At 44.9% G+C, this 13652-nt stretch overlaps 3 protein-coding genes across 6 annotated transcripts in view; 2 read left to right on the top strand and 1 right to left on the bottom strand.

Moving 5' to 3' along the window:
- Positions 1-12578, bottom strand: part of LOC106805728 (OTU domain-containing protein 3-like) — a 25274-nt gene extending 12696 nt beyond the window's left edge. Inside the window, exons 1-3 of one of the 4 annotated variants that reach the window (XM_014807434.1) lie at positions 12488-12570; positions 10504-10639; positions 8618-8894 (exon numbers count right to left, since the gene is read on the bottom strand). In XM_014807434.1, the coding sequence (XP_014662920.1) occupies positions 8618-8844 (227 nt within the window). In that variant the 5' untranslated portion in view covers positions 8845-8894; positions 10504-10639; positions 12488-12570. The other 3 variants (XM_014807435.1, XM_014807436.1, XM_014807437.1) reach the window with 3 other exon arrangements.
- The window catches only part of LOC106805729 (pentatricopeptide repeat-containing protein 2, mitochondrial-like), a 22301-nt gene continuing 8865 nt past the window's right edge, over positions 217-13652 (top strand). Inside the window, exon 1 of the mRNA XM_014807438.1 lies at positions 217-1037. Coding sequence (XP_014662924.1) covers positions 260-991 — 732 coding nt within the window. The 5' untranslated portion in view covers positions 217-259 and the 3' untranslated portion in view covers positions 992-1037. The remainder of the gene's footprint in view (positions 1038-13652) is intronic.
- Positions 9161-13652, top strand: part of LOC106805710 — a 12489-nt gene continuing 7997 nt past the window's right edge. Inside the window, exon 1 of the mRNA XM_014807413.1 lies at positions 9161-9241. Within this exon, the coding sequence (XP_014662899.1) occupies positions 9165-9241 (77 nt within the window). The 5' untranslated portion in view covers positions 9161-9164. The remainder of the gene's footprint in view (positions 9242-13652) is intronic.

Genomic DNA, 13652 nt, shown 5'->3' with positions numbered 1-13652 from the left:
AAAATGAACATAAGGAATAGAAAATAGAAGAATAATATATAATTGTCATTCAGTGGAAATGATAACAAGTGTCCTTTTGCATTTTGTTTTCTTAGACATGTTCATTTTATAGGGGTGTGTACCAACAGGTGTGACTGTGTGCGTGTTGGTGTATGCATGTGTATGGTGTCAATGCGGTGCGTTTTCTTTCATCACATGCCAACTTCACTCGCCTGTCTCTCTCTCTCTCCGTGCGCAGGTGTCCTCGTTCTTCATACTCATGGACCTGCTCTATAAGCACGAGCTTTACCAGGAAGTGCTCGACACTTACCAGCTGCTACGCGGGCGTGAGCTGGAACGCGCACGCTACCCGCGCGACTGCATCATCCTCTGCCTCGCCGCCTGCTACCGCATGGACACGCCCGCTGCGTACGAGTGGGCGACGGCGTTGGCGCGCGAGTGCGGCGAGACGGGCCGGCCGATGCCGCGCCGCGCCATCGCCTTCCTCGCGATGCTCGCGCTGAATCGCGGCGACCCCGCAGCCGCGCTCGAGGTGCTCTTCACGCTGCGCGAGGTCAACTACATCACGACGCGCAACCTGAAGCTGATAGCGCTCGCCGACCTGGACCGCGTCGACGAGGCGCTGCCCGTGCTGCGATACGTCATCGAGCGCGACGTGCCCGAGACGGCGACGCGCCGCGGCCAGGAGGTGTGCGCGACGACGCTCGCGCGCGTGCGCGCCGCCGTGGAGCGCGCGCAACGCGAGGAGCTCACCGCGCAGTTTTCGCACCTGGAGAGGGCGCTAGCGGAGGGCGACCACGTCGCGAAAGTGGACATTGCCGAGATCGTGACGACGCCGATACTCGAGCGGAGGCCGCCGCCGCAGCAGCGTCAGGATTATCAGCCGAGTGGCGCGTACAACCAGCGCTACCGCTCGCAGGCGCGTGGGCAGGGTTACTATGATCGCCAGCAGCATGACCGTCCGGGCCTGTCCGATCGATACGACACATAATGATGCCGTATGGGTGACAGATACGACACGCAGTGATGCCGTATGGGTGACAGATACGACACGCAGTGATGTAAAATTCTAGATACCTATAGACACATGTCTTAGCTATACTCTCTGTGAATATTGAGTTTATTGACGCACGATTAGTCAATATATTAGCAAATATATGCGTACCGTAATCTCCCGTACCGGCCTGAATATAGACACTCCCAATGACAGCTGTAGCAGGGTTGACGCTTAATGATACCGGCTTAGTTAATATCATGGTTGTATCATGTCTCTGACGTCATAATGACGTCAGCCGCTGCTTACTACACATGTACGCGGGTAAGCAAAAACGCTCTGACAGTTCACATGTACCGTTATATGGAGAAATTAGCATGTACACAGGTGGCACATAGTGTTAGCCATCGAATAAAGTTGAAAACGAAAAATCGATGAAATTTCATGCACAACGTGGAGAGTATCCTTAACACATCGTTGTGTTATTCCACTTGTAGCTCTAGTGCAGCATGCATGTTTACACCTAGCAATAACCATCAACGTTACACTAGGGTCATTTCATTGCATTCGGAACCATAACTCTGCCTAACACGAAACGACACACTGTCGTTTATTTACATACAAGTGATCGCGAAGAATTTGCAATATCACTATTATCAAGAGCTAATAAATAATAATAATAATAATAATAATAATAATAATAATAGTGGTATTTATTAGCTCTTGCTATTATACTAATACAATGTATCTATACAAGCTATACGCGCAAACATATACATCGGGCTAAAGTTGACTTCCAGGTGAGATTACGTAATATGAGCACAATTACGAGGGGTGCTATCCACTATAAAAAAAAATTTGTATGTGCGCAGCACCAAATTAACCACCATGTAAGGAGAAGACCTCCCAATTCATAATCGCACGATAAAAGCATATCAGAGACAACTTTCCTAAATAGAGAGAGAGGGGGATAGAGTGTGAGATGGAGAGGGAGAGGCAGAAGGAAAATGAGAGGGAGGGGAGAGGGAGAGAGAGAGAGAGAGAGAGAGAGTGAGAGAGAGCGAGAAAGAGAGAGAGAAAGAGAAAGAGAGAGAGAAAGAGAGAGAGAGAGATAGAGAGCGCGCGCGAGAGCGATCGAGAGAACTCGCCAACTCAAAACCGTAAGTTAGTGGAATGAGAGTTGACTGTACCTGCATGTGAGTAATGGGCCCTTATTTACTCCTCCGGCCCCTGCTACTTACAAGTTACTACACACTAACAACCCAAGTACATCCATTACCGAGCGACAATCAACCTCCTTGTGCGATGATGACAGGTCCTAGCATTACGTGCCCGAGCACGGCGTACCTGTTCCCGCTGCTATACCTGCTAATCACCAATAATATCTGTTATCTCTCCGCAACACACAGCTGGTCCTAGCTGCTGAGTATAATATAGTAGTCATTCTCCCTCACTCGTTCGTTCGACATTCCAGCGCCGCTAAAAGACGCCTAGGTAGAGCGAGCGTCACGCTAAAATTCACACAACCAGTATCAATTATTAATGGTTTCCACTGAAGTCGAAGATCGAGTCGTAAAAAACACACAATGCGGTCGCGCAGTGGCATCCAGATTTTGGTGCATGCAGCAGTATTATAAGTAAGAAACTAAGAATAGAATGACATTCAATGCATGACGTGTGACAGGTCGATCGATCGATCTCCGATCACCTGCTAATGCCGCTATATGTACCTCGTTCGCTGATGCAACTACAGCCTATTGCCAGGACCGACAACCGACAGACGGGCACCAAAAGATATAGCTATCATATTGCTTGCGATGGGTATTACGTATGGCTAGGAGCTAATGCCTTATTATTACCTTATAAGTTATTATTAGCTATTGGTATGATTGAAATCGCCCGGCCTTTATTGCAGTACCCATATCTACTAGATAATTATCCGCGTATGTACAGCATGTAAGATGGTGCTCAAAACATAGACCCCACCCTAACACAGACCATTCAGCCCGCGGATAAGGGATGGAAGTAATCCTTCCTGACAGCAACACTCTACACCTGTCTATTCCGCGAGTGATACAGTCATTCTTGGGAGAGCGGGCATATCGTTCGTACAGGCGTGTCATCGTGAGAATCGCCTGTGGAATGATGCTAGCGCACGAACAACACTCGCGAAGATTACATCTATAGCGATCAATGAATCGAGTCCATGATTAATCACCATGTAAGACAAATGCCGAGTAGAGCAAAGAAGACGTACAAATCACCCAGCGAGGGTATCTCACAGATATATTTATCGATAATCGCCTTCAGATTTTCGGTACGAATAAAAATGTGTTCCAGTTAGATAACTACACTCTAGCCGTCCGCAGCCTATCAAATGCTTCACCTGTAGCAGTAACCGCAATGTAACGACGCAATATGCACATACGGTATGGTAACACAGGCACGCACGGCGCCGTGCCCATAACAATAAATAAATATATGTCAGCGACAGTGGGTAAACTTGATAAGTGCCGTAAATAAGTTAACCGTGAGATGCCGCGACAGTGAGCATGGAAAGCCGGCGTGTATGGCTGAAAGAAACAGAGCAGCAGCAACAGCATCGCCGGCGGCGGCAACAGCATCAGCGGTAGCGGCCTGGAGGAAGGAGACACCGCCACTGTAACAATACCTAACTTTAAACTACACGCGTGCACCATGCAGTGGGCATCCTTGACCGAGAAATCGTATAGTCGTCAATAGTACAGTCAATTGTATAGTCGAGTATAGGCATCAATGACGATGAATGCGTGACGCCGACACTACATCGGTCCTCGCTGCACACGCTGCTCTAGTCCTCTACTAAAAGTCCCCATCATCGTTGATTCTTAGCGGTTCAAAGAGATAGCCTAACAGTAGGGTGCCATGAACAATTGTATTCAGACTACATGCTGCTCAGACTATATATCGGATGTTCTTTATGATATTTCTAATCCACTCCTCATTCTGTTGCCACAAAGAGCCGTTTGAAATATACGCCTCAAGTAACTTTAGGTACGTCGCTATACAGTCTCGAGTTAGAAACCCCCAACGGATGCAGCATGCATTACCTCAGAGCTAACCTATAATACACGTGCATGTCTATCTACGCATTACTCCGCCAGCAAACATCACCAATAATCACACGTTCAATAATAGTGACCGAAGTGTCACCGAACTTTTGATCGCACCCCGTAGATACTTTTTTTTTTTTTACTTAACCACTATCAATGGACAATGTATTTACACATATAACGCGGTACACATACAATGTACCACTATAGTGGTTACCTATAGGGCAAGGCAATAATACCACATCCACGTTGTACATTATATTTCTGGCGGTTGGTAGAGGGACCGCTAGGTAGAAGTGTACAGTGAACGTTATGTCGCACGTGCTGTGAAGGGGGTAGGGTGTTGTATAGATAGGGTCAGTAATCAATAAAGAGATGAGGGGTAGAGTAAATGACGGGGTGTTCCCGAAAGGAATTGAGCCCTGAAATGAACTTTGGTGCCAGCCGAAATCTATACGATGGCAAAAGACATCGTAGACGAATGGGAAATGGACGGAGACAACTGCATTAATTGTACATAGAGTCAATCACATTTGAGTAGATATAAAATTACTGAGTTACTTCCCAAAGATTTCGCAAACCCCTAGGGGCCCGAGTCCAAACCTCGAGGCCCCTAATCTTATTCTCAGACTACATCACGCGACGTACCGGGGAGATAATGGAGAGAAGGGAGGAAGGAAAAGCGAGGCAAGATGGGAGAAAGGGGCAGAAGATGAGTAGGGGGCGGAGGGATAGGCGTGGGAAGAGTGGTGGGGGAAAAGGGAGGAAGGGGACGACTATGCCGAAATTGAGAGAGAGAGAGATAAAGAGGAGAAAGAGAGAGAGAGAGAGAGAGAGAGAGAGAGAGAGAGAGAGAGAGAGAGAGAGAGAGAAAGAGAGAGAGAGAAAGAGAGAGAGAGAGAGAAAAACAAAGAGCAGACACTCGTGGAATCCCCTGCCCGATGGCACCGTTGATTGCTAGCCAAACACATTGATCACATGCAAGGCTAGACGTAGAGTATCCGTACAGGTGCCTATACAAAGGGACTCAACCCAATGCGCACGGCACACGCACACAACAATGGCTGCGAGCGCAAATTAGGGTCAAGGAACGGAGAGCGGCTGTAAAAGGAGGAAGATCTTCACGGCCGGGGGAGATTAACTGACTATAGATGGATTTACGGCACTTTCTCTTCGCCGCGCCGCAACTGCACGCACTAGCAGGCGCCGCGGTCTACAGTATCTAACTGTAGCGATGTTCTCAGTAAGGAGATTCTAGTTGAAGTAAAGCTTTGCGTAACATGGCGTCTGCAGTTTTGTTGTATAACACTTCAGAGGACGTACAGAGTAAGACTCGAGACGAGACGGCGATGGATAGGAGCATAGACTTCCATATCGTTTTCATCTGAAAATCCGCACATAATATCTCTTTGCATCGCGCCGCGCGTCATCAGTCACGTGATGCGTAACCTCTCCATCAACATGAATTCACCCTGCTCGAGCGGCCGGCTTGAGATCCATTGCCAAACCTCAGTACAGAAACCACAAGACCATTGATCTAAAAGTGAAAGTACAATAAGTAGACTAAAACTACATTTGCCGGCAACGTAGGTCGATATAGTCATTCTGAAGCCAAACTGTCGTCGAAGGAAAAACTCTCGATAAACGACAGACGAGGAATATCACGTGACGCGCTGCATAGCAGAAGAGATAAAGATATAAAAATGGGCACAGATGAGGACAGGGCAAGCGGCTTTAATCAATCAATAAGAGCAAATTAACATAAAAGTACAGCAGAGAAGCCAGCAGCAAGAAGAGTAGGCCTACTGTAGTTGTTATCCAACCATGAACGTCTGCTAAAGCGATAGCGTATTATAAAACAACCCGCACGACGTGCCGGGACGCGAAATTTTTTTCCCCACGAGAGTTCCGGACCCACCACAGATAGTGTTTTGTAATATATGGTGTCTATATAAGACGGACCTGGTTGGATTATAGTTAGTGTTAGGGTTAGGGTTAGGGTGTATAAATTTTACATTGTTGCTTCGAGGAAGTCGAGTGAAATGGAGTGCGCTGATTGGCTGGGGTCCGGAACTCTCGTGGGGAAAAAAATTTCGCTGCCGGGACCCTGCATCCCTCAACCACATTTGAGTTTACACTGGTACTTCTCTAAAACCCTACGACCAGCCCGCTTCAGGGTTACAGTTGCCAACATCCGCACCAAGGCTACATGCTGACATATGCACCGAGACATATCTACCACATATATGCAGCATATGAAAGGCTGCAAAGGCACTGCCACCACACACCACTACTAGCAGTGATCGAGCTGCTATAACCTGGCCAGCAATTCTATTCTCCACAATATGACTCCATAGAGTCCATTCACTATAGCTGCAAGCTGCACCACTCTGTGTATTCTGTACATCCTCATCAATCAAATATCCTAATTCTGCGCGTACGTGACTGATGCGAGGAAGAAATGTGTAGGCGGGCTCTATCGCACGCACTGGGTAGCTCCAGGCTAATGGATGTACTGTGACTTGATCAAACAGTATCATCCAGATTAATCTCCCCGACAAACTACAAAGACGTGAAAGAATGTCGCCTTGCCTTGAGTCACGGTTAAAGATTCCAACGAAATGAGAATGCGAATTGCACGCGGCGTGAGGGCTGGTGAAGCTTTTATGGGGCTTGTATAGTTCTGTACCTGTGTGCGATTACATTAAGTATTCGTCGTTATTTGATATAAGACACTGGGGGTATTTAACAGAAGATTGAAGACTATATGGCACCTAAAATAAGATATGTAGCGAAATTTGATTCGACTGCTAAAACTCTAACCTTGCAAGTATAAAAGTATATAGGTAACCTGACCAGGGCTCTACGACTGTACAAACACAGTTTTACAAGCAATGACAACATGACAGAGATGGTCAGTTATGACGATACATGCAGTCATTGTCTCATATAGCCACGGAGCTGCTTTATCAGTCTTTCTATTAGCTTGCAGAAGATCACGATGAGGTATTTCAAGAATGTTTATTCACAATATTTTCATGACACGCACTGGTGAGTCGGCGACCATTGGGTACAAAGGCATTCTTACTTCCTGGCACGTACCTTACCTACTGGCATACGTGAATTCATTGTACCTTTGGCACTACTTGCAGAAAGAGAGCATTTCTCAGTTATGGTAGACATGGGAACTCAAGCAGAAAGGTCAACGAAATCCCGTGGATACAGTAGCTTTGACAGACTAATGTCAGACAGACTAATGTACAGACTATGTCATGTACCATTGTAACATTCTTTATAAATATAAATTACAGGTAGTTGCTTTTTTTCCTGCGACATACCTAAACCGACTAATGTTATGAGTGTACACAGGAAATATATTGTAAGGGCACACACCCTAGTGCTGTCATCCACTATTATGTCTACGTATATATATATACTCGCATACATACACTGCTTTTGTTATCACAGGCACCGATGCGTGCGTGAATGAGTGTTACATCTTCCAGCAATAACGGTAGAGGAGTATTCGGGTATATAAGGCTGGTTGATTAGAATGCGCAATCAACTGCAGTAAATTTGTACACCAACACCGAAGTGTCTGTTCTTCAGTTAAAAGATTTTGTTGTGCACCCCATTTGTACCAACAGCGACTGTGACTGGAGCAGTGAGTTGAAATAGTACAACATACAATTTTTTTTTCCTATGAACAAAGACTAGAGAAACTAAGACTTATAACACTGGAACAGAGAAGACTAAGAGGAGACCTTATTGAAACTTTCAAACTAATGAATGGCTACGAATTAATTGACCCAACAAAATTCTTTACAAGATCCGAATACAACAGTACTCGTGGCCATAGCCTCAAATTGTTCACTCCGCGTGCACGACTAGAGTTAAGGAAGCATTTTTTCAGTTTTAGAGTGATAAATCACTGGAATAACCTGTCAGAAGAAGCAGTACAAGCTAAATCTATTAACTCTTTCAAACGCCATGTGGATGAATATGTAAGGATGGGGGTTTATACAAGACAGTAGTCTTCCTACCCTTCGATCCACTCCAAACCTACAGGTTAGGGGTGGAACCAGGTAAATCAGGTAAACAGTATATACTATATACGTAACAGCGACGCAACAGTATTGACAGAACAGGCACGGTGGGCATTGGCTGCAGTAGGCAGCAACTGAGGCAAGCATGTGACTAAGGAAGGCAGTGACTCAGGCAGGCAGGGGGTAGTGACTCAATTAGGTGGATAGTGACTGAGGCGGGCAGTGGGTATAGTGACTTAGGTGGATATAGTGACTGAGGCAGGCAGTGACTGACGTGGGCAGTGACCGGGGTGGGCAGTCTTCAGAGTGGAATGCAGGATGTGGTAGATGCCAATATTATTCAGAGTATGAAATGAGACAGACTACCACGATAACGCATGCACCTCCCATACATGATTTAATATAACTGTCATTTTCGCTTGACACAGTAGGGACGACATTACTTCCCTACCTTGCAAATGCACCACAAGTCACCGCACACTCACCCATCTCCCGGTATCTCGCGCAGACACAGACCCATCGTCATCAGCTGGTTGGCAAACTTCACAAAGTTGTTGTCGTCGTCAAAGTACGACCACATGCCGCCGAGTTTCACCGCCCGCTCGCGCCTGTGTGCCGATTTAATGCTCCTCTCTTCGCGCTTCCGTGCCATATCACAGAGCCTCTGTTGCTTGTGGACGACGACCCTCTCTCGCTCCTTTTTGCCGGACATGGAGTCGCTCACAGATGTCCCCCGGCGACGACAGCGAACGCGCTGCTAGTCTGGTGGCGAGAAACGAGAGAAGCAAACGTTGGCGACTTGCGGGACAAACCAATGCACAATGGTGGAGCGAGGTGACGGAACTACACGGCAGCTATACTCTGTGGCTTAGAAAACCTGTGCGCTGGCTTGCCCCCCACGTGGTCACTGAACCGTGGTGCGGGTGCCACGAGTGGGCATGCGATTAAATGTCGAGCCGAGCGAAATGTGCGAAGCGAAATGTGCACGCTGCCCTGTGGAACAGGTTCTACATTTGGCACACAGCGTTTGAAATGAGATCACCAGCGATGGCAGTGGTGAATATGCAATTTCCTTCAAGGAGAATAGATTCGAAGGAAGTCATTAATGGGTGACTATATATGAGCTTGGGGGAAAACTAGTTTTAGTGCTACTTTCCATTATGGCATACCGCGCTGTGATGCAATTCATCACCAATTATACAGGGCCAGAGTTTGATCAATGCTTTGCTTTCACTTATCATATACGTTTCGTTATATATTCGTTATATATTTATTATTATTATTATTATATTTATTATTAATTACATATTCGTTATATATATTCGTTCATGATACACGTTACTCCAAAGGATGAGTAGTAATAACAGTAGAGTTCCTTGCCCGTGGCCGAACACCATACGAGCACCACGGACAACGTTAACAACATTGGGAACTCGCGGTTTTACAGCGTTAAAGCCACGTTATATATCAACTTAACTGCCAATTCAATTTTGCATGCCAGAATATTCAAATTTACCATACTTTCATGGAAATGTGTATGATACTTCGTTTTGAAGATACTATACAGACCTTTACAGACATTTTGTGTATACAGTTATCTGTACGACATATATGCATATAAATGTAAACTACTGTGGAGATCCAAATTCCAAATACATATATGCATAAATTATGGCTGCTATACAACTATAATAAGAGCGGCATAGATTATCCAAGATGAATGCAATAGGCTACAAGAGGAGCTATCCAAAATATTTGCATTTAAAAACTGTTCACCATAAACAAGTTCCACCAGGGCCAGTGCCTTTGTCTCACATCATAAATATATATTATATGCTTTACTTACACAGGGAAAAAGTAACACCCTAGCCACGGCCTCTTTAAGTGTGTACAACGAGATTCCATGGATCATCGCGGATAATGTCAATGACACTTATTTATAAGAGGTACAAGCACATAAAAAAATGTGCTATGTAAATTTTATAATGTGCTATGATGAACAATAGCCCATAAGGTGAGACAAAAGCCAAATTCAAGTATAGGCAGCAGCGCACTATAAGAGACATATCCTCATAAGTCAATCAATGGTTCACAGCAGCAATAGGGGAATGACAGAGTGCTATCAGCTTCATCATGGCGTCAGCAGCAGGTGTTGATGCACACGTCTCTTGAAGGACAGAACACCGTTGTTGCTGATCTCTCCAACTACGCTGTCTGGTAGGTTGTTCCAGACATGGACTGCAGTGTGGAAGAACCTCGATCCTGCCAGTAGAATTGGTCCTTGAGATGGGTTCTGTGAGAGCGTGACTCGGCACTGACAGACTATAGAACGAGTTGACCGTCTAATCACATAAGGATGAGGAAGCATCACCTTCATGTCTGGAGGGCACAGCCTGATGTGCATCTTATAGAGGACAGTTGCAGCAGCTACCTGACATCTATGTTGAAGAGAGGGGTTGTTCAGTTTCAGTCGTGCCGTCCGTGCCGATAATGCGTAGAGCTTTACTCTAGATGTAGTCAAGTAATCTTAGTATAGTGGGCAAGGAAATAGTGAGAAACAGTCAAAACCAGGTGTGTACCCTCGGTTAAAGGACGTTTTGTCCCGCCTTTCTGACAACAAATGACATATTTCTTGCTAGAATTTTTTTTCACAAAATTTATTCAAAAAATTTAACTAAATTAATTTTTAATTTAGTGTACTTTTTAAAGACATTGACGAAAGTTAAGATATGGTGGTTTAAGTTAAAAATAAAAAATAAAAATAAACGGGTAACATATCCCAGTTAGCCTACTCCCATTTCGTCTACTGTCAGAATCGGCAATATTCCCATTTCGTCTTGTTTTTGTCCATTTTTGTCAAGTTGTGTTCTCATTATTTGTACCTATATTTTCTTCTGGTTCCTATGTATGCCAACCATATTTTATTATTTATAAATGATTATTTAGTGAACAAACCGATCCGCGATCGTAGACGAAATGGGAATAGGGTAGATTTTAGTGTAGACGAATTGGGAGTAGGCGAAATGGGTGTAGGCCAACTGGGAATTTTGCTGTAGGCAAAATGGGAATTTTGCCATAGGCGAAATGGGCTCGTAGGCCAACCGGGAATAAACCCTACCATTTAAACGCTACTCTGACAGACAGGCACTTGGAACGTTTCAATAAAAAAAAAAGTAAATAAACACGAAATGTATTTTTAATTTTACTACCAAATTCTACTCTATTTCACCTAAAATCATTACCTGTACATGCAAAATGCTCAGCTGCAACACACAAGTACACCACACGCTAGCTGCTGCACACTGACACATAAATATATATATACATACAAGCTGGTATTATTTCTCTGGCAGCCGGAGAAGCAGCGGTGAAAACAATTGTTAGTTCTCCGGCCGCTGGAGAATTAAGAACAAATTTTCTTGTTAGATATCCGGCGCCGGAGAAACAGATGTACGTTTTCAGCACTGCTTCTCCGGCTTTGCCGTAGAAGCAGTGCTGAAAATCATAGTTAAATTCTCTGGCAGACTGAAGTGTCCGGCCGCCGCTGTATTCCGCCTGTGAGCCGCCGCCGCCATCCAGTCGCTGCAACCCTAACCCTTACTTCAGGTTTGGACGTTATGGTTTTATGGTTTGGTTATGGTTTGCGCAGCGGCAGAGTCTGCTTTTTGCCGGAGAAGCTAGTTTGATTCCTTGGCTTAGTTGTCCGGCTTGCCGGGAAAATAATCACTTCGATACATATATATATTCAGGGTTCGCCAAGCTTTTTCATTATAGCATGGCGGGGCTGCCTTTACGGTCCTAGTTTTAGCATTTTTTAGTAAATTTTAGCATGGCGGCTATGATATTTAGAGTGGCGGCCGGGTGCATTTTAGGATGGTGGGGCTCGTCGATAGCCTGGCGAGCCGCCAGGCTATGTGCTCTTGGATAACCCTGATATTTGTCAGTGTGCAGCAGCTAGCGTGCTCCAGCCAACGTGTGAGTGTGTTGCAGATGAGCATTTGGACGGCATTTACAGAAAATTGTCGGCAATAATAGATGAAAGTGAGTAGAGAAACATTACGACGTTGGTAGTAAATAGATTTCGTATTTATTTAGCATTAATCCATTATATTTTATTGAAACGCTCCAAGTGCCTGTGCTTTGACCAGGGTTCTTATAGAATTTAAGTCTACAAGTACAACACATTGAAGAACAGAATATTTTTGTGTTACACATGCACAAATATGAATTGAATAAGTAAACTGTAAATGTAATTACTTCTTTATCAAGTTTATGGTCCGGAACCATGAAACTTGCGCTAGTGATAACGGCGCCAATATTACGGCTCCATAAGTTACTAACATAGATATATATACATATTATATCTCTATGGAAGCATTACTCGAAGGAAAGAAAATCATCAAATTGGGAAGGTGTGGATGGTGTTTCTGTTGTCGCACGCTGCCAGGTAGACTGGTCCGCGCTCAACAGTTCCACTCGCGTTACACAGACGTTACTCAATGTAACGCGAGTGGAACTGTCGAGCACGTACCAGTCTAGCTGCCAGGTGTAAACAAAATCTATTGTGTGATTGGCTTAGATTAGAAAACCAGACACCATATACTGATATAGTCACACGTACGGTACGAGTATAACTACTATTAGTTATATGGTTTCTAAAATACAGTGTCTCGTTTAATTTATCTGCTATGATAGGCAATTTAATTAGATTATTAACTTTATTTCTTTTATAGATTTGATCTGACCTCGGCGGCTGGTTTTGTTTCTAACCGATCGGCGATCGGCATTCGTCAAGATGGCAGCCGTTATTCGACATGTGTTTTCTTTAAGTTGTAGTAGTGTAGGTAAAATATTTAATAAATGCCGTCCGACGGCATTGATTCAATGCCGAACGTTGTATGGACATCAGTACACTGGACTCGATGGCTTCGAGTAAGAAATAAAATCAACAGCGTATTAAGTATGACTATGAGATTGAGAGCGTACAGTACAACGCCGTCGCCACAGTGAAATGCAACAATCATGATTTACCATGTTACTGTTAGTGTTAGCTCTAGTACTATAGCCCGCTTAAATTAACTGCCGCTGGCTACTATAGCCGGCTTACATTAACTGCCGCTGGCTACTATAGCCCGCTTACATTAACTGCCGCTGGCTACTATAGCCCGCTTACATTAACTGCCGCTGGCTACTATAGCCCGCTTACATTACTGTTTACATAATGTAAGCGGGCTATGCTGGTATAGTACCGTACTACTACTACTAGAACACGCGATTACAACCGATTGGTTATAATACAAACCACGTGATAAAATATGCAAATTATTTCCTGTACCGACCTGAATATAGACAAACCCAGGCCCACATGGTTGTAGCTCTAGTAGTAGTAGTAGTACCTCCACCACCTTCTCCCTTCTCCCCTTCCTCCTCCTTCACCATCTTCTTCACAGCTGGAAGTGACGTCACGAAAGGAGGAGGGGAGAAGCTGGTGGAGAAGGAGGAAGGGGAGAAGGGAGAAGG

Source organism: Priapulus caudatus, unplaced genomic scaffold (assembly GCF_000485595.1).
Source record: "Priapulus caudatus unplaced genomic scaffold, Priapulus_caudatus-5.0.1 Scaffold125, whole genome shotgun sequence".
Lineage (NCBI taxonomy): Eukaryota > Metazoa > Priapulida > Priapulimorpha > Priapulimorphida > Priapulidae > Priapulus > Priapulus caudatus.
The sequence above is the reverse complement of the archived record's forward strand: the minus strand, read 5'-3'. Positions and strand labels throughout refer to the sequence as shown.